This window comes from Martes martes (genome assembly GCF_963455335.1).
Source record: "Martes martes genome assembly, chromosome: 4".
NCBI lineage: Eukaryota > Metazoa > Chordata > Mammalia > Carnivora > Mustelidae > Martes > Martes martes.
The window spans coordinates 96,636,973-96,650,145 of record NC_137891.1 but is presented as its reverse complement, the minus strand read 5'-3'; the positions used below and the strand labels follow the sequence as shown (position 1 = coordinate 96,650,145).

At 52.1% G+C, this 13,173-nt stretch overlaps 1 protein-coding gene across 1 annotated transcript; it reads left to right on the top strand.

Moving 5' to 3' along the window:
* Window positions 1–755: 755 nt before the first annotated feature.
* WNT2B (Wnt family member 2B) lies at window positions 756–12,461 on the top strand (the record flags this gene model as incomplete). Its single annotated transcript, XM_080802371.1, has 5 exons — window positions 756–943; window positions 6,711–6,931; window positions 7,978–8,255; window positions 8,708–8,972; window positions 12,180–12,461. The coding sequence occupies 5 exons, from the start codon at window positions 756–758 to the stop codon at window positions 12,407–12,409; spliced, it is 1,182 nt and encodes a 393-aa protein (XP_080658497.1). The 3' UTR covers window positions 12,410–12,461.
* Between the last annotated feature and the right edge of the window lie 712 nt (window positions 12,462–13,173).

Below are 13,173 nucleotides of genomic sequence, written 5' to 3'. Positions count from 1 at the left end.
CACAACTCCCCGTGGCAGAGGTTCTACCCATTTCACAGAAGCGCAAGAACCGAGAGAGGCCCGAGGAAATGAGTGCATCCTCCGTGGCTCAGCTCCAGTGTCACCGGAGGTTAGAGAACAGGGGAAAGTGTCTGCAGCCCCCCTTATTCTGCGCTCCCGGCCATCACCCACCGAACTTGGGGTTGCCGAATGAAGGGCGCTAGGACCCGGTGGCGCGGCGTCGGCCGGGACTGGGCTCCGCTGGCTCCGAAGGGCGCCCTCGTGCCCCGTCGCGTCCCTCTGGAGCAGGTGGGGGCGCGGCGCGGTGCTGCGCGGAGGGGCGGAGGCGGCCGCCACACCTAGGGCGCTGCGGGGCCCGGGGCTGGCGCGGGCGGAGCCGCCCAGAGGGCCGCGCGTGTCCCCGGCTTCGGCCCCGCCCCGCGCCGTCCAATGAGAGCCCGCGGCCGAGGGGCTGTCCGCACACTCTGCCCACAGCCCCACTCCGCGCCGCCGACCCCCTGACACCGCGCCCTGCGCCCGGGCAGCGCGTCCCAGACCTCGAACTTGGCGCGCCCCCGTCGGCTTCCGGACCCCGTTCCTTGCGCCCCTCTCCGGGACGCTACGCCCCGGCTCCTGGACTCCAGGTGCCCCTGGGTCCCGGGCCAGCGGCGAGTCCTATGGCCCCCCAGGGGATGAGGTAGGAGCAGCCTGAGTACCCCGAGCCGGTGCCCCGTCCACGCCCCTCCGGGCCGCGCGGCGGGAGTCATCGGGGAGCTATGCTGAAGCCGGGTAGTGCGGAGGAAGCCGCGCAGCTCCCCCCTCGGCGCACTCGCGCCCCTGTCCCCGCGCTCGCGCCAGGACCCGCGGCCCCCGACAGCTCTCGGGCTTCTGCCCGCCTCGGTCTTGCCTGCCTGCTGCTGCTGTTGCTGCTGACGCTCCCGGCCCGCGTAGACACATCCTGGTGGTGAGCGTGGCTCTCGGGGGTGGGGTGGGTGAGGGGCTGGGTCAGAGACTGGAGGCGCCCAGAGGGAGTACGCAACTCCTGGCACCCGCTAGTCTGGAGACCAGGCTCTCGCTTCGACGGAATTAGAGACGATCCGAGCAGGACTGTCACTTAAGTCGCGGAGTGCGTGTGAGGAGGTGGGTGGCTAGGTGTGACGCTCGCCTAGGGAGGTGGGCCCTGGGCATTTGGAGCAAGGACGCCCGGTGGTCGAGGCTTCCCAGACTCTCCTGGGCTGTGCCCGCTCGATTTCAGCTCAGTCTTCTTAGAGGGAAAAGCTACTTTCCAAGTTTCCCTCAGGGTGGATTTAAGGAACCAGTTGCCCATCTGGGGCCTTCGGTGGCCTAGGTCGCCCCCCTGAGAAGTGGAGAAAAGGGCAGCTGGCAAGGGCGGACGAGCCTCTCGCTAGTCTACCCCACCCCGTAACGGTAACGCAGTAAGATTTTGGTGAGGCTTCAGCACCCAGCGCAAGGTTTAGAAATGGAATCAAGGCAAAAATACTCCATTAACTCCCACAATTAAGACAAACAAAACACTTGGGTTTGCATAATTTTGGCGTTTGTCTTCAGCCTCAGCTTTGAGGATGTTACTTCGAACCTTGATAACTCTCTCTTCTTCCTTTTTCTTCCCCAGATGATCACCCCATCTCTTCCATCTCTCTCCCCTCCAAGAACTAGAGGCTTCTGGAGTCCCAAAGTATTAAGAGACCCTCCCCTCAGATTTCTTGCAGGCCTAAGACTGCAGACACTTCACAAGAGGGCAGATGAGGCAAAAGGCATTAAACACCCACTGGATGTCTGTTCTTTTCCCAATCCTCCTGCCCCCCACCCCATGGCATTCATCTTTTTCTCTCTGGAGAAAGAGCTGCTCTCCCCCCTCCCCTACCTTCTGTGGGGAGGAGGGAGAGGGAGAGTTGGACTGAGAAAAGACAGTCTTCTCATCTTTCCCCTTCACTGACCACCCCCCCCCCCATTGAACTGGCCTCAGACTGGGCTCTTGCCCCTCCCTACCCATGCCCCCTTCCTTTCCTTACTCTGCCCCTCCCCACCACCCTCCCCACCACAAAGCGGGGTCTCTCCCCCGTCCTTGCACCCTGTGGCTTTTCTCCTGTAGACTTGGAATCTTGGCTAGAAGGGTGAGGGGTGGCTGGCTGGGGGGCCAGCAAGCTTGGGCTGCAGATTCCTATCATTTCAAGATGCGTTGCTCTCCATCCCCACCCCCCACCCCCATTTTCCTGTTTCAGAAAAATCTCTCTTTTGGATCTTTTTAATCTCTGCAGTGTTGGGGAAGGCAAGGGAGGGGGTTCTGGATGGGGGAGAAGGGAGGCCCATATCTTACATCTGGCTTGAAACATTCTTTTAGGAAGGGAAAGAGAAGAGGGGACGAAGAGGAGAAAAGCCTTTCAAAGTTCAGAGTGAGATCAAAGCCACCCTTTACGTCAGGGGCTCAGTTTGGCTGGGGATTTGTGTGTTCAGTGGCCCGATGGCGAGAGGATGAAGTGACCACTGCCCATCTTTATCCATCCCACATGGCAGTTTGCTCTTTGGGACTCTTGATTGCTTCTTACCAGTTTGGGAGGTAGTTTGGGGACCACTTGGTGTTTAGGTGAGGAAGTGTCACTCTGCTAATTTCAGCATCCTGGTAGTGCTTCCTAAAGACCCAAATAGGGTGCTTTCTCATCCCCAAATGCTACTCCCTCTCCCTTCGTTTCTCCCCCCTCCTACTACTCTCACCCCACGTGGTTCACATTAAATATTTTGGAAAAACTCTGGGTAGAAGAGCTAGAGCGGGGGGTGGGGGGGGCAAGCCAGTGATACAGAGGAATTCAGCAGTCCCAGTGAAAGCGAGGAAGGCAGCAAAGGAGCCAGGATGGGGAGTGAGTGCAGAGGTCATTTCAGTCTCCTTGCGTCACACCTGTCATAGCTGTCAGCCCCAGATGCCTGCCTTAGTGGTCATCACTTCTGAGATAAAGTGGAAAGCTGCTTTCTAAAGGCAGGTCAGGCCCCCAAGGTGATTATCTCTTTCCTTTAGGAAAAAAAACCAGCAAGATTGATATTCTGTCCAAACTCCGGAAGAGATGCCTGTTGACTCTGTGTGTGTCCATGTTCCAATCTGGAGCAGGTCATCACTATCGCCAGCTAACAGTCTGATCTTCCCCACAGCCTTTCCCATACTCCCCGGTCATGCCTTCCCTCTCCCCACCTCTCACTGGAGGAGGAGACAGATGGCCTCTTCTTATTCTGTGATAAACGGAACAAGAAATAGGGGGTTCCTCGCATGTGCTTCCCTGTTCCAGTTTGCACTCTGCAGGGAGCTGGATGTAGGGAATCCCAAGAGCAGGGCAGGGCTCATGGATTCACAAAGGGAGAGGAACAGAGTGGTATAATATTAGCATTATTGTTACCAACAACAGCAGCCGTTTCATGAGCCTTTACTAAGCTCCGGACACTATAGCTAAGTACCTTACAAGCAATCATCTTCTTCAATCCCCGAATAACCCAGGGAGGTAGATACCATTATTATCCCCATTTCACGTATGAAGACAAGGAGGGCTAGGAGGGGAGTGGTAAGACTTGCCCCAGTGCACACCAGTTTTGGAGCTATCGCTCTATTCTTGGTTAAGCATTGTATGTCTTTCTTGCTCTTTGGATGAAAACGAGCTTGGACTTTGGAGTGTGATATGTTTGGTTCAGCCTGGTTCTCCTCTGGCCAGCTCTGATGGACAGAGCTGGGTGTTATCACTTACACTCCCTGAACCTCAGTTTCTTCCTCTGTAAAATAGAGCTCTCTCTCTCTGTCTTGAGGGGTTTTGTTAAGGAAAACATTTCACAAACTGCAAAGCACCATATAAATGTTGTGGTATGGAGAGACTGAGAGAGGGTAATAGTTTTATCCCTGCATTCAAAGCCCTGTGTGGGCTGGGCTGAATTGTGTACACTGGGGACCGTACGAGGGGAAATGAAAAGAGGATCCCTGGCCTCATTAAAAAGACACAAATATAAAACATCTGCAAATAGGCTGGCAATGTCAACAGGAGTGAGGCTGTAATTGAAATGAAGTTTATGGCCGGCTGGGGAGAAATGAGAGTTGGCGGCAAATCAGAGGGGTTAGGTGTTGATTCAGCAAACAGTTATTAAGTATGTACTATGTGCCAGACACTGTTCTAGGTCCCGGGGATACCCAAGTGAACAAAACAGATGAAAATCCCTGCTTTCGTGGAGCAGGGTGTCTGCATCACCTGGGGATGTTGGTAAAAATGCCGATTCTGATTCAGTAGGCCTGGGGTGGGGTTGAAGGCTCTGCATTTCTAACAGATCCCCAGATGATGCTGATACTGCTGCTCTGCATCGGGGCCACACTTTGAGGAACAAGGAGGTGAGAGGAAGGTATGAGTCACTCTGTCAAAGGGAGGAGTGTGAATTGGTCAAAAGCAGGTAAAGAGAGTATTCTGGGACAGGAAGCTGAGAAGGAAGTGAAAACTTCTGAAAGGGAAAACGGAGCTGGGGGTCAGAGGCATTTCACCCCCTCTTACCAGCCAATGAGCTGGGGGATGCCTTAACCATCTCTGTGCCCTAACAGCTGGGCTCCGTGCTTGGCACGTGGTAGGCATTTTGTAGGCATGTACTGAATTGAGAGGGGGCTCAGACTCAGTTTCATTGGAGGCCCCCACCCCAACTCCAAGGGCCTGAGCCCAGGCCAGCAGGCGAGAGCCCTGCTCTGCAGAATCTTAGTGGGGTAGTTAGTGCAGCGACATTAGTAGGGTAGGGGTGGTAGTAGAGAAACATAATTATCTTCCCGTCTGAGATACTCAACAGATGTTCCCACGCTCAGTGAGGATGTAACAATAAGGACCAATGTGGGCTGCAGCAGAATGGATTTAAGTCAGACCACAGGAAGGACTTTTTGCCAGAGTTTGGCCTGCCCCACTCCAGACTGTCTCATGAGGGCTGGATTACTGGTCTCCCATTCCCATCCAACCCCCCTCTTTCCAAGCCCCAGTAAAAAAAACAAACACCCATTGCTTAGAGCAGTACTTGGGCTGAACTGGGGAAGCAGAACGGTGGTGAGACAGGGACCAGCTCCAATTCCAACGGTCTTGATTCTCCAAACAAAGCACCGCGGCAGTGGGTGTAACTCCAGGCTGTGCGTCAGGCAGCCTTTTCCGGCCTGGCCCAGCCGGGGGTGTTTATTTTGTTTGTTCCTGGAAGCTATTGCCCTGATGGACAGTGCTGCTGGGGGCGCTGATTCCATGGGATTTGTCAGCGGTGGGCCAGCCCTCTCCCCCCTCCCAGGGGACAGATGGGCCCCATCAGCCCTGCTGAGCTCCAGAAGAGGCAAGCATCAGCCCTCCTTGTGTTTGTTTGAGTTGGTGTCACCAGTGGTGACCTAGTTTGTGGGTGAGGGCCGGGTGCGTGAATGTGGGTGGGGGGTGGGCATAGAGCCCAGGGCAGTCCAGCTTTTCCCCTCTCCCCACTGGCTGTCTTCTGTTCTCCTCACCCACTTCTAGGCCCATTTTTGGGATCTTTCCCAAACCACAGGCTCATTCACAGACCAAACCAAATCTTTTCAGCCTGTAGCAGCAACTGCCCTCTTTGACCCCCACCTGTTCAGAGAAGGGGACAAAGGTATCCTTTTGATGTATTAGGATAGGAGAGAAGAGAATCCGCAGCAAGCCAAGGAAGGTGCTAGGTGTTGGGAGAGACAGTGAGGGAGTGAGAAGTGGATGAATGGGTCAGGTCTCATTTGGTGGCCTTGTGGGGAAAAAAGGTCACGATTCAGTCCTGTCTTCTCTGAAACATTCTTCCCGAGGCTTGTGGTGGAGTCCAGAGCTGAGAACGTTTGAAGAGAAAATAATGCCTTGAGAAATTTGAGAATGACTAACAACCCACCTAACTTCTAGTAACCCACGCCAATTGACCTTCTTACAATTGCTTGAATTAGCTGCACTGGGGACTGGAATATGGGGAGGGTCACCCCGTTGCTTTATCTTCGCTTTGGCTTCCTACTCCTAACAGCCCTCTGCCCCTGCAGGTTCATCCAGGACATCATGCCTTATAGGTTGGGGAGGATGATGTTCAAAGACTCATTAGTTAAGAAAGACTGTGGGACCTGGAAATAAAGGGTATAGGGAGGAGATCTGTGGGTGGGGTTTTCCTCCCCAGACCTCAGGATTGGGGATGAGGAGTTTTAGCTACATGGATCTGACTAGAGCTGGAGGCATTCCTCACAATTGCCCACCATGTCTCTTCCCACTGGCCCCGCCCTGTCTCCATCCTTCCTCCCCCAAACCCTGTCTTCATGGACCAGCCATGAAGGACGTGCCTCTCACATGTGGGTGTAAGAGTGTTGTCTTAGACTCTCGTTTTGTTAGTTTATTTTTCTCTGAGGCTCTTAATGTTTATTAAATAAACAGGCAATGGATTTGTGTGACATGCTCATGGCTTCTATGTATGTGACACATGCCTGGCCTGTGTTCTGCGAGTGTGTGTCACTTTGGTCTTTGGCTGGGGAGTGGGTGACGGTGAGAGAGCACTCAGTGAGTGTCCGTGACTGCGTAGCCATTTCTCCAGAGCTCGTGGGGAAAGCTGTACCCGCTGGCCTCAGGGGACATGGTTGGAGGAGGGGAAGGAACCTCTTCAAGTTCTGAAGGCCAAACCTCTCCCCTCCTTATCCCCCTCCTGAGGCAGGAAAAGGACCAGGATGCTCTGACAGGGCCATCTCCACCTTGCAGGTACATTGGGGCCCTGGGGGCCCGAGTGATCTGTGACAATATCCCTGGTCTGGTGAGCCGGCAGCGGCAGCTGTGCCAGCGTTACCCAGACATCATGCGCTCAGTGGGCGAGGGTGCCCGAGAATGGATCCGAGAGTGTCAGCACCAGTTCCGCCACCACCGCTGGAACTGCACCACGCTGGACCGGGACCACACTGTCTTTGGCCGTGTCATGCTCAGAAGTAAGGGCCTCTTGCACCCTTTCTGCCCCACCCCCCACACCGCTTACCTTTCTGTGCCTGGGGTGGTGAGTGGGTAGGACAGGCACGATCTCCCTCCCTTCTCCTACACACTACCTCATAATCAGAGAGACAGCTGAGGGCAGAGTCCAGGATCCCCTTGGGAAAAGACCCTCAGTACCCGAGAGATGTTGGCAGGGACCCTCTAAATTCCAGTATTCTGGAATGATGGCACAAAGGTATAGCGTTCCCTGGTAATGCCTTCTCTCTTCTTCCCTTTCCCTTCCCTCCTCCCAACCCCAGCCCAGCCTGGGTGTTCCTAGCACTGTAAGGCTGAGGGTTAGGAATGGCTGCTCTGTTCTTACTGCCACCATCACTACCCTAACCCCAATGCTCCCAACACTCCAGTAATGGCGGCAAGGGATAAACAGAAAGGTGATATGTAAATATTTGGAGAGTTGGCGGCTTGGCCCCAGCTCAGCAAAAAAGCTAAGTCGAGCTAGACAATGAACTAGGAGGAAGGGAATGAGATGGGAATCTGGCTGTGTCCAGGGGAGAGGGGTGATGAGTCATCAATCCCCAGGAGCAGGGTGGGAAGGAAAGTAGCAGGTCTCCCCAAACAGGCTGACCCCTGGGCTGGGGTCTCTATTGTAGGGGAACTGTCCAGCAGAGTAGGCCTGAAAAGGCCTGGAATGTGGACTGAGGCTGGTTTAGCTGAGCCAGGATTGGTACTCTGTGGGAGGGGATGACTCACTGTGAAACTTTTCAATGGATGGACCCAGGGAGTTTGGAAGAAGGCAAGAGTAGAGGTCAGCCCAAGAGGTCAGATGCATAAAGAAGTGGATGGAGAGTAGTGAGGGCCGAGGCGAAGAGGTCAGATACTCTGGGGAATGCTCTTGGAAGGGAAGGGTGCCTTGAATAAAGGGGGTACAGGAGTTGCTCTGAGAAAGACAAGAAGACAGGAAGTTGCAGAGTTGTGGGTTGTATGGGCTGAACAAGGGGCAGACGTGGGCCTCTGCTGAAACCTACTCTTGCCCTTCTCTCTGCAGGCAGCAGGGAGGCAGCATTTGTATACGCCATCTCGTCAGCAGGGGTGGTCCATGCTATCACCCGCGCCTGTAGCCAGGGTGAACTGAGTGTGTGCAGCTGTGACCCCTACACTCGTGGCCGACACCATGACCAACGTGGGGATTTTGACTGGGGTGGCTGCAGTGACAACATCCACTATGGTGTTCGCTTTGCCAAGGCCTTTGTGGATGCCAAGGAAAAGAGGCTCAAGGATGCCCGGGCCCTCATGAACTTACATAACAACCGCTGTGGTCGCACGGTCAGTACTCATGTCTATACATATACATTCATGTCTGCTGGGGGTGACCAAGATGTGTGATCATGGACTAAATGCAAAGGTGGCAGCACTAAAGGCTTCTGGATCACTTCCAAAGACCCCAGCTCCCATGGCATTGGAACAATAAATGCAAGGGAGCCTGGGAATGCCTAGATTCAACCAAGTGCATAATGTGTTTTCACATAGGTGGAAAGAAGGGAAGGGTGGAGAAAAGAGGGGAAGAAGTTCCAGGAAGGATTCATGGAAGAAGAGGTTCTTGAATTTGTTCAGGAAGAATGGGTGGGGTCTGATGGGGGAGAGAATAGCCAATGCCCTTTCTGTCCAGCCTAGGCCAGGTCTGGCAGATGTCAGAGCACTCCTGCTTTTAGCCCTGGGGAGGGCTAAAAAGTGCCCTGACTGGCTGCGTCTCCCTTACCTGCTTCCCCACCCCCCAGGCTGTGCGGCGGTTTCTGAAGCTCGAGTGTAAGTGCCACGGCGTAAGCGGCTCCTGTACTCTGCGCACCTGCTGGCGTGCACTCTCAGACTTCCGCCGCACAGGTGATTACCTGCGGCGGCGCTATGACGGCGCTGTGCAGGTGACAGCAACCCAGGATGGCGCCAACTTCACAGCAGCCCGCCAAGGCTATCGCCGTGCCACCCGGACTGACCTTGTCTACTTCGACAACTCCCCAGACTACTGTGTCTTGGACAAGGCTGCAGGTGAGTAACGAAAGTGGGTAGGGACATGGAGCCCCAGCTCCTGGTGTAAGCAGCCCCAGTTAGTCACGGGGTAGTCAGCCTCAGGATTTAGGGAAGCGGTACTGTGGGAGCAGTCGGTCTCCTCCCTACATGAACATCTTACAATGAGGCTGGTGGTGAATGCCCGAGTCCACCAGTCCCAGGGCTTCCCAAGCAGGGGAGAGGCCATCTGCCACTCCTTTATATCCCCAGCCTCTGGGGTACAGTAAGTACTGTGCAGGGAACGTTTAAGTGAGTCACCCATTTCTCCATAGCAAGCAATGGGTGGGCTAAACAAAAGAAACATATGATGGAGCCCTAAGTCGCTGGCTCTTTACAATCCAGCTGAAGAGATGAGATGTAACAGGGAGACACATGCAACTGCAAAAGACAGATGACTGGAGAAATCCAGAAAAGCTTATTTGAAAATGTGGAACTTAAGCTCTTTCTTGAAGTGTAGGGATTACCTGGACAGCCTAGAGAGAAGAGCAGACAGAGAAGCAGAGTGGTAGGGGGGAAAGTACATGTCATTCTAGGAACCAAGAACTCAGATTAATCTAAGTGAAAGTTTGGGATGGGGGGACTAGAGGTAGATAGAAGGGTTCAGATCAGACCATGAATGGCCTTGGAAGACTGTATCCATGAGGTGCCTGGGTGGCTCAGTCAGGTTAAGTGTCTGCCATTGGCTCAGGTCATCATCCCAGGGTACTGGGACTGAGTGCCACACCCAGTTCCCTGCTCAGAGGAGAGCCTGCTTCTCCCTCTCCCTCTGCTCTTCCCGCCCCGCTCATGCTCTCTCTTGCTCGCTCACTCTCAAATAAATAGATAAAATCTTTTTTAAAAAAGCCTGTATCCAGTGTGCTGCCATTGAAGATTCAAAATGGAGTTGGGGAAGCAAGGAAAGAGGAAATCCCAGGAGGGCTAACTACTAGCAGAAAGCAGCAAATTGTTTTTCAATCGGTTCCAGGTATTTGTGGTGGAATTCTTGGGGATGGTGGAAGTTGATATGCGATTGCCCCCAAAGAGCAGAAGTTACCATCTTGGCTCAGATTTCAGGCTGAGACAGGTTAGACAAGGAATAACCTTATGTGCAGAAGAACTGTTCTTCCCCTGGTCTGTCATGGGCTCCCAGGCTCTTCTCCGTGGACTTGGCACTCAGGCCTTGGGAGAGATAGAGCCAGAGCCCTCAGCTGTTTTCCATTCTGTTTGTTTTCACCCATCACGGTCATTCCTGGAGAGTCGAGTGGCTCAGAGCAAAACTGGGCACAGAAACAGGGTGGGGCTCCACCCAAGTAACACAGAAAGTAATCTGTGTCCTTTGGATGGTGCTAGGAGAAAAAGGGTGGAAAGAGCCCTTCCGGTTACTCCAGTGATTTCCTGCCACTAGGTATGCTTCCTTCCCACGTGATGGAATTCAAAGGACTACTCTCCGAATGTCTTGCAAAACTCCATGACACCTGAGGCGCAAGCCTATGCTGCCGTACCTAAAACGAACCTTTGGGGTAGGATCTTTGGAGTTAGAAGGGAGGATGGATCGTCTATATGTTGATTTTCCTTGGAGGCATAAAATGGAGTCTCATAAAATCCAAAGTGGGGCCTGGAATTCAAAGGGTTCGAAGTCAGCCCAAAAGGGAGTAGCGAGCCAGAAATTCCCTTCAAAGCAGTCCTGTCTGGTTGAACTTTTTGTGATGATAGAAATGTTCTACATCTGTGCTTTCCAGCATGGTAGCCACTTAGCCACATGGGATTATTGAGTATCTGAAATATAGCTAGTGTGACTGGGAAACTAAGTTTTAAATTGTATTTAATTTTAGTTAATTTAAATCTAGATGACCACATGTGGCTAGTGGCTATTACAATGGACAGCTCAGCTCCAGAATGAAGAAGAGGCTCCGGGTGCACAAGAGAAGGACTTAAGACCCAGCCCTTAGAGTCCGGAGAATAACAGAGAGTACAACTAGTTAGCTCACACATCAGAGGAGTGATCTCCTAACATTTTGGGTTGTATACTCCCATCGTTAAAAATTTCTTGGAGCATGCACTTCCAAAATGTGGATATTTACTTATAACAGATCGGTATGTCCTACTGTATTAATATGTACATTATAAAACATACAAAGTAGAGATTTTAAGTTTATGAGATAAAAACAAATACAGAAGTTCTAAGTTCTAGCATTTTCTTTGTGTATCACAGCAGAATGCGCAGCCTGCTGTGACAGAATCAATCTGTCAATCAATCAGTCAATCAATCAATCAATCCAGTCAATCTCAGCCCCCAGGTCAGTTCCTGTCCCATTTCTGGGGAAACACTAGGCTAGATACTTTCTAGGGTCCATCCACCCAAAATTCTATGATTTTTATGATCTGTTGGCAGGATCTCTTTTGCTAAAATCGGTCAGAATGAAGCCCTAAGCATTCTCTGTGCAGAGGGATAACATTATCCCTACCCTTCAAGCGTTCCTACTGTAAGGGGTAAGGGATATTCTGTAGGAATTCCATAGGGATATGCTTCTGGGCAGTCACGTGAAATCAGTTTGCATCCTCAGCTGAATGGAGATTATAGACATAGTATAACAGTCCACTGAGTTAGATGCTATTATTATGCCTATTTTCATAGGAGAAGGCTGAAGTCCAGAGAGATGAACTACCTTGCGAAATCACACAGCTAGGATGTGGCAGAGCTGGAATTTAAACTTGGACAAGCTGCTTTTAGTGGCCATACTGTACTACTTCCCTGTATGGTACAACTTCATAAAATATCAACTAAGGACCAAAATACTAACAAAGGGTAGCTGGATTTGAGCTGTGGCAAGACTTCTTAGAAAAGATAAATTATAGGCTTAGTTGTTTTGTTTTTTTAACTTTTAGTATGGACAACTTCAAACACAAAGAGCCCTTACCCAGTTTTAACAGTTGGGAGCATTTTAAGGCCAGGTCTTGAAAGAGATGCAGAGCTGTGTATTGGCCGGGGGATGTTGCAGGTGAAGTCAATGGTCTTTGGGGAGCCTTGATGGTGGGAAGGAGCCAGGCTGGTGCAGAGGGAAGCAAGGAGATGGTCATTTTGGCTAATTGCGCATATTTTCAGGAAAAGGGATTCTTTATGGTTTCCTCTTGAGGATGTGGGTAAGGGAATCCAGGGCAGCTGAAGGAAGAGGTAACTTGGTTCTCACTCTCTCTTCCCCAACCCAGGTTCCCTAGGCACTGCGGGCCGTGTCTGCAGCAAGACATCTAAAGGGACGGATGGTTGTGAAATCATGTGCTGTGGCCGAGGGTATGACACAACTCGAGTCACCCGTGTCACCCAGTGTGAGTGCAAGTTCCACTGGTGCTGTGCAGTGCGGTGTAAGGAGTGCAGAAACACTGTGGACGTCCACACGTGCAAGGCCCCCAAGAAGGCAGAGTGGCTGGACCAGACCTGAACATAGAAATACCTCACTCGTCCCTCCACTTCAAACCTCCTGACTCAGAAGCACAAGATCTTTGCATGCACACCTTCCTCTACCCTCAACTCTGGGCTGCTACAGTTTCTATTTAAGGACTTGGAGAGTAATCCAGAAGGACTCTGGTGTCCTGACTGGTTCCTTAGCCCTGGGAAGGAGTTGACAGGGGATGTAAGAAATTGAATGGTTCCCTGACTGCCCCCTCTGGAGGTGAGATGGGAGAGGGGAAGAGGTAGGGTCTTCAGAGTGATAGAAGTTGCACTAAAGCCCACAGTCAAGGCTCATCTTTCCTTTCCTTTGCACCGGCTCCCTGACATTTCTGGTGTGTGCAAGAGGAAGGGTACCTGGAGAGAGCTTCTTTGTGTTCCTACCTGAGGGGAGATGGGACAGAGATGAAACCACATCTGTTCCCTGGGTCAGTCTGAGCAGACTGCCTGGTACCCCAAAAGAAACTCTTAGGCTACAACCATCTTCCATTATCAAGAGCCTGGGATAGCTAGATAAGAGTTAGCCATAGTGGACAAGGTTCCATTCACATGCTCATAGGTTCATAAACTGCTGTACTTTGTAGGGGAAAGAATTATATAATTATATAAACATACATTCTCTTCCAATCTCCCTCCTCTTTTCAACCTATATCAGACAACACGTTGCTCACTTGCCTGTTGCTCACTTACTGCCTGTTCAAACTGAGTGGCATGTGGAGGTTCTTATGCCTAACAGATCACTAGAACACCCTGGAA